This window comes from Vigna unguiculata, unplaced genomic scaffold (assembly GCF_004118075.2).
Source record: "Vigna unguiculata cultivar IT97K-499-35 unplaced genomic scaffold, ASM411807v1 contig_36, whole genome shotgun sequence".
NCBI lineage: Eukaryota > Viridiplantae > Streptophyta > Magnoliopsida > Fabales > Fabaceae > Vigna > Vigna unguiculata.
The window spans coordinates 1-6,778 of record NW_021011068.1 but is presented as its reverse complement, the minus strand read 5'-3'; the positions used below and the strand labels follow the sequence as shown (position 1 = coordinate 6,778).

General features: G+C 36.5%; 1 protein-coding gene across 1 annotated transcript; it reads left to right on the top strand.

The window, feature by feature from the left end:
* The first annotated feature begins 202 nt into the window (after nucleotides 1–202).
* Nucleotides 203–884, top strand: LOC114171774 (50S ribosomal protein L27-like). The gene is made up of 3 exons (XM_028056635.1): nucleotides 203–309; nucleotides 396–520; nucleotides 651–884. Exons 1-3 carry the CDS (start codon nucleotides 228–230, stop codon nucleotides 882–884), a joined length of 441 nt encoding a protein of 146 aa, XP_027912436.1. The 5' UTR covers nucleotides 203–227.
* The last annotated feature ends 5,894 nt before the right edge of the window (nucleotides 885–6,778 follow it).

The window sequence follows — 6,778 nt, the reverse complement described above, 5'->3', positions numbered from 1 at the left end:
TTTCTTGTCTGCTTATTAAATGTAAATACGTTTTAATGATCACATGACAGTGGAACTGTATGGCCAACTTTTTTCTGATGATCTGATCTTGCCTCAACTGATTCATTCTGGTGTTTGGTATTTGTTACTACAAGCGCACCAGTCGTAATTGAATTGTTTCACAGATTTTGAAAATTTCCAATGTTATAATTTATCCCAGGTTGTGTCTCTGCCACATAGAAAACACCATGAATTTTGCAGCATCATTTTGCAGAAGATTGAATGTCAAGGAACTTGTGACAAATGTTCCTGTGTATAGAAGCACCAGTGGTATAGCCTCATTATCCTATATTGGCTACTGTATGATGTCTTTCTAAAGTAGACTAGACTAATGATTTTTTGACCCATTATTGTAGATGTGTCTGGAGAAGGTTTGAGTATGGTGTTCAGGCGTTGGGCTTCCAAAAAGACTGCTGGTTCTACAAAGAATGGACGGGATTCAAAACCCAAGAACCTTGGAGTGAAGAAATTTGGTGGGGAGGTATTTGTTTTACACTTTTGAGTTCTAATTATTGCCATGCAGGTAGAGGAAGTGTGAACTGAATCTGGATGTTCTGAACATGGTTCATTGACTTCTTCATTCATGATGTAACTCTTCTCTTATTATGCAGAGGGTGATACCTGGAAATATCATTGTTCGACAACGTGGTACTCGTTTTCATCCAGGAAACTATGTGGGACTTGGGAAAGATCATACTCTGTTTGCATTGAAAGAGGGATTGGTGAAGTTTGAACGGAACAAGCTGACTGGTCGCAAATGGGTGCATGTTGAGCCTAAAGAAGGCCATGTTCTCCACCCTTTGTATGCAAATGCATCTGTTTCTGAAGTAAAGGTTGCTGTGTAAGTCTCACCAACTTCAGCCATGATAGAAATTTTTTATCTGCTCATAGAATTCAACTTACCTTCTTTAGCTTATGTGAACACCTAGATGTTGTCACTCTGCCCCAATTTTTTACCTTTAATTGAAAAATGGGTTTGTGGCTGGTACATACTCTTCTATTAGAATTATTTAAAAGAATGACTCTAGAAGGAAACATGGTTTGGTACTTAAACATGCTTCGGAGTTGCTCTTTTTTGTTGTTGTTTAACTATGTCCGATTATTAAGTACAATATTAGCTAGCATAGCAACATTTACTTTGGTTTCATAATGGTATAAGTAAGACTTTGAGGGCCAAAGTAATTTGTTAGCGCACCAAAGAAAGGTGTTTGCACAGTATTTAATGTAAGCATATGTTCTTGTAACTTTTTGCTATTGTGGATGATATTACATAAGCTATATTAACAATAAAATATTTCTTATGAGGTGAGTAATGTATAATAATAAGATTCAATTGTTGAATTTAAACTATCCTATTTTTGTTAAATAGTGGGTTCTTTCATGAACAACAGTAAAATAGTCATTAATTTTTAACAGAAAATCACATCTACAAATTACAACTGGAGTTCAATAGTAAAATAACCTTTGAATTGAAAAAAAATCTCAATACATCTTATGAAATTTTTATTCATCATCCATTTTTAAGGCATATCATCAATTAACTTCATCTATAACGGATTGTCTAGAGGGAAACAAAGAAATGTCAAGAAAAGAAAACTCAACACAAAAATCCAATTCTTGTCACTACCATGCAAGAAAGACAAAATTCTGAAGTTGTAGTTTTAGAATATATGTCCCGTGTTAAGAATGATTATAAGAACGTGAAGGAGAAGGAAAACATTATTTTGACACTCATGCAGCAAGTAACATCCTGTTGACAACTATGATATGACATCAGCTGGTGTTATGTAAAAGGGCAAAAAAGTGAAAAATAAAAAGAGCAAAAAACATAAAAGGGCAAAATTGTTTACTGTGAATGAAAATTGGAAATCTGAAATGAACAAGGGGAAAGGGGAGGGAGCGTGAAAGATCTAACCGTGGTTGTTCTAAATGTCGTCGGTGGCATCGTTATAGGTGTTTGGAGGAAAGCAGGAGAAGTTCAAAATGAAGTGAGAGTTGTTGAAGTGGTGTTTTAAGGCATGTGTTTGTGTGGTCGATGGTGAGCATCATTGCAATAGGTTGTCTCCTAGTGTCATTTGTAGGCTACCTTTGGAGTCACGGGTGGTGAGTGAATGTGAGTGTGTAAATCTGAATTTGGTGGAGGAAATATAGTTGTAGAACACTCCAAAACCGATTTGTTTGACATTGATAAACCTTATTGTGGCCTAATATTATGCAAAAATATTTCCTCGATGATACAAGATAGTGTAAAACCAAAGTAATCCAAGGAAAGACCAGAATTTTGAGTGAATGTGAGTGTGTAAATCTGAATTTGGTGGAGGAAATATACAGTACTAACTTTACTAACAATGCAATGAAGATGATTAATGAAGTTATTACTAACCATGCAAATAACATAAAAAAATGCGTGTGAAACTATGAACAAAGTGTTCTTCATTTTGAATTAGACATTCTAATGAAAGGAATGATCATTTGAATGCTTAGAATGCATGAATAGATGATATGGAAGATATCTTAAGTTTTGGAATGAAATGACACGGTGCAAAAAAGTGAATTTAGAAAGTGTTTGATCAAATGCCTATATGAAACCCTAATCTATCACAGGTGTTTGTGAGAATGCTTAAATGAACTAAGGTATGATTTTTACAATGCGAATGCTATGAACGTGCTTCAATCTATTAGAGCAACTAGAAAATTTATTTAGAACTCAATAAAATGAACTAAAACACAAAATCATGGTGAAAACAAAAGAATTGAAAATTGGTGCAGAGGTGCTGATGTAGGTTCTTTTAGGTTTTGTGAAATATGATGTTTGATTTTGACGATGACGGACTCACAATTCAATGTCGGATTCGAGTTTTGATTAGAAGAAAATCTTCGTGAAGCCTCCAATCATCGATCTATCGTGGAAGATCAATGAGTCTCGCGGCGGAAATTGATTCTTAGTGGAAGCGGCATGGTTCTCTCTCGATGGAAACGACGTTTCCTCCGTTCAACACCTTGCGACACTCAACGCTCACGCTCTCACTGTTTTGGGGCAACCCGACGAGGTAAAAACCTCATCTAAGGTTAGGGTTACTATGACAAAAAGGGGGAAAAACTCCACACTCTTATTCATCAAAACTGAAAATTATAGTTTGGTGGCATGCCTTTTATAGGAAGAAGAAGGCATGCATGATAAAGATAAACGGAACTGAAAACGGGAAAAGGAAAAACCTTAACGGCTAGGTAACCTTGTACAAACTTTGTACAAGGGTTTAAGAATTCTAGGAGGTGTGGGCATTCGTCATGGGAGGAGGAAGAGCCTGAACCAAATGGCTACCTAAAGGGTTTGATGGTGAAGAACCCTAACTTTTGCCATAGACCTGTTTCTGAAGAATATGGAAGCCCTTCCACCCTCATATACGCAAAATAGATCACATGCCTTCATTAAAATGTAATCGGATGTTTCCAATTAGAGCCAATAGATGATGGTTTGTTGATTTGGTGTTTGGAGAAGACTAATTAGGCTGCTGGAAGAACCATTATGCAAGCCCAAAAGATGTTGCTCACTTATGATGCATAAGAGACGCTGATGCTGGCCAAATGGAGGCAAGGTATTTGGCCTGCTGGAGGACATTGGGTCTCCCAAACACGTGAAAATGATAATAAACTTTGAGGCTCATTGAATTGGGCCTACTCCCAATGGATAAATATTTGTTAAAGTGGCATACACATTAAAATGCCTAAACATTAGGTTGATAGCAAAATAAAGTCAATAATAATGGCCTAAAAGTACAAGGCCCAAAACATTTATTTAATTATTTAAAAAAATAATGAAAATGAGCTTAAACATTGGCCCAAGCTATAAGGACTTTGGGTGATTTCTATCATCCTCGTCCTCTTGAAGAGGATCTGTCCTTAGATCAAGAATGTTTCTCATAGCCTATAGCTTAGACGCTTTGTTGCCTCCCGAATCAATTTTTTTTTTCAATAAGCATCAAAGAGGGTTAAAATCAACTTTAATTTCCCATGAGAAAAGCTTCTAAAAAGTTCCCTAGACGACCTTGTATTATGAAAAATATTTCCATTAAAGTCTAAGAGGTCCTTATAGTGATATCTACTAACTTAATTGTAATCTAGGTAACATTAACTCAAAGTGTTGCTAGGAAATATTGGAAGAGTTTAAAATATAGAAGAATAGAGGTGTAATTGAAAAATTTTCAAAAGAGAAATTTAAATTGAAAAGGAAGGTCTAAGATAAAGAAAAAAGTTTAAGGAAATCGAGATTCCCTTATCATTCTTGTCTTTGTTCAGGGGTGAATTGGAGGTACTGTTATTAGCCCTTCCTCCTTAAGTAAGATTTCCTCTCTTTCTCTTCTCTCATTATCTTCTTTTTCTCTTCCAACTCTTTTCTTTTCTCTTCACAAGCTCTTCTTCTCTCCTCAATCTCCTTTTCTTTTTGTATTTCTTCTCCTTTTCTGTCTCATCTTGTTCTCTTTGTTTGTCCTCTCTTTCAGCTAATTTATTAATTTCCTTTTCATTTGCTCTTAATTTTTCTACCCACACTTGTTCTCTTTCTCAATCCTCTTTCTCCCTCAAGAGCATTTTCTCAATCAAGAGCCCTTCAAGTTTTTCTTTAAACTCATACCCTTTTAGAAAGTTCATTTTTATGTTTAATGGATGATTTTCCTATGTAATGAATTTTCTAATCTCACACATTTGCTCTTGGATATTCTAAATGAAGCAAGAACAAAATTATGTCTCATGCATGTTTTTAAACCACTACAATCCTCAATTGGGGGTTTTCTTGCTCTCTCCACTATATATTGCTAATCTTCCCTCCACTCTCTAACATGTCCTACTAACCTAGAAATGCACAAACTAAAAATGTAATATTTACTACTTCTAGAAAAGAAAGGATGCAACTCTTCAATTTTCCTCTCCCAAGCCAAATATGATAATGCACTTATGTCCTCACCAAAGAAAGGAATGTCACTCTCCAATCTATGATGCATCTCATTCTCCAAATGGCTACCTAAATGAAAACTACTATAAAAAATCATATTTCTTTTTCAAGGAATTTGCTCAAAACAATTTTCGAAAGATTTTGGGGTGAAATTTCCAAAAAGAAATGAAAGTGAAAGCTTTCTATAGATATTCCAGCAAAGGGTGATGAGTCACTTGGATAGGCTCAGGAACTAGGCCTTTCCTAGCTAGATTCCATTGTCCACTTTCACAAAGACTTCTCAATAAAAATTTCAAAACGAAGCTTGAGTGTGTGAAAATTGTTTTCATTGTGAGTTAAAGTCCTAATGACCCAACAAAGGTCAACTAGGTGAAAATCTTCGTAAGGCTCCAATCATCGATCTATCGGTGAAAATCGATGATTCTCGCGGCGAAAGACTCTATTCTCAATGGAAGCGACGTTGTTCTCTCTTGGTGGAAACGAGGTTTCCTCCATTTAACACCTCATGACACTCAACGCTCAAGCTCTCACCATTTCAAGATAACCTGACGATGTAAAACCTCATATATGGTTAGGTTGAGCTATGACGAGGGGAAACTCCACGCTCTCATTCATCAAAGCTAAAATTACAATTTGGTGGGCTCCCTTTTATAAGAAGTCAACCATGACAAAGACAAACGAAAGTGAAAACAGGAAAAAGTAAACCCTAACGACTTGGTAACCTTGTACAAGGGTTTAAGGATTCTAGAAGGTGTGGACATTGCTCGTAAAAGGTGAAAAGCCTGAACCAAATGGCTACCTAAAGGGTTTAAGAGGTGAAGAACCCTTACTGTTGCCATAGACCCATTTCTGGAGAATGAGGAAGCCCTTCCATCCTCACATACGCAAAATAGATCACATGCCTTTCATCAAAACATAATTGGGTTATTTCCAATTAAAGCCAACAATGATGGTTTGTGATTTGGTGTTTGGGGATGCACGTGTGACACTGAAGCTTTTTGGAGAAGACAAATGGGCTGTTGGAAGAACCATTGATGCAGGCACAAAAGATGTTGCTTGCTTATTATGCATAAGAACATTGTTGCTGGCAAAATGGAGGCAAGATATTTGGCCTATTGGAGGACATTGGGTCTTGGCCCAAATAGGTGATATTGATAATGAAATTTGAGGCTGATTGAATTGGGCAGTAGGCCCAATGGATGAATAATTGTTAAAGTGGCCCACAAATGGTCCATGAAGGAGAGCTTGACATGTGTTAGTCTCACCCTCATGAAAAACGCATCACTCATGTGTTGCCATGTGAAAAGGTGCTATATGAAACGTCTCTCCACTAGGACAATGACACATAGCCACTACCTTTATAAGAGAACTCTCCATTAAGGGTTTACCATGTGGCATGTGGGACGACTTTCGCTAAGCTATGCTTTATTAACTTAATTAATCACCCCAAGAGTTGCTTAAACTAGTGCACATGATGCTCCATACTTAAGCAAGATTATTTTAAACCCTACACTACTTGACCCTTCATACAAGGCTTAAAAAGAAACCTACACTACTTGACCCTTAATATAAGGTCTAAATATTCCTAATTATTAAAGATACTCCATTATGGCCCAAAAGAAGAGAGCTTTGCATCACCTTGGATAGATGCCTCTAGCACTTCTTAAAAGTGCTTGGCCATGGCTAGAGGTTTGCCATCAAGAAAACACGTCACTCTTAGGTGAAGACTAAAAGGCCAACTTTTTCTTAGAGATGAGTGATGAATGTTGTCACTTGATTGCTCAAGATAAG

Bases quoted from the DNA above. Each gene is read 5' to 3' on its own strand.
- LOC114171774 (XM_028056635.1), top strand. From the start codon at position 228: ATGAATTTTGCAGCATCATTTTGCAGAAGATTGAATGTCAAGGAACTT. The intron at 310-395 runs GTATAGCCTCAT...CCATTATTGTAG, and splicing joins TGTGTATAGAAGCACCAGTG to ATGTGTCTGGAGAAGGTTTG. The intron at 521-650 runs GTATTTGTTTTA...CTTATTATGCAG, and splicing joins TGAAGAAATTTGGTGGGGAG to AGGGTGATACCTGGAAATAT.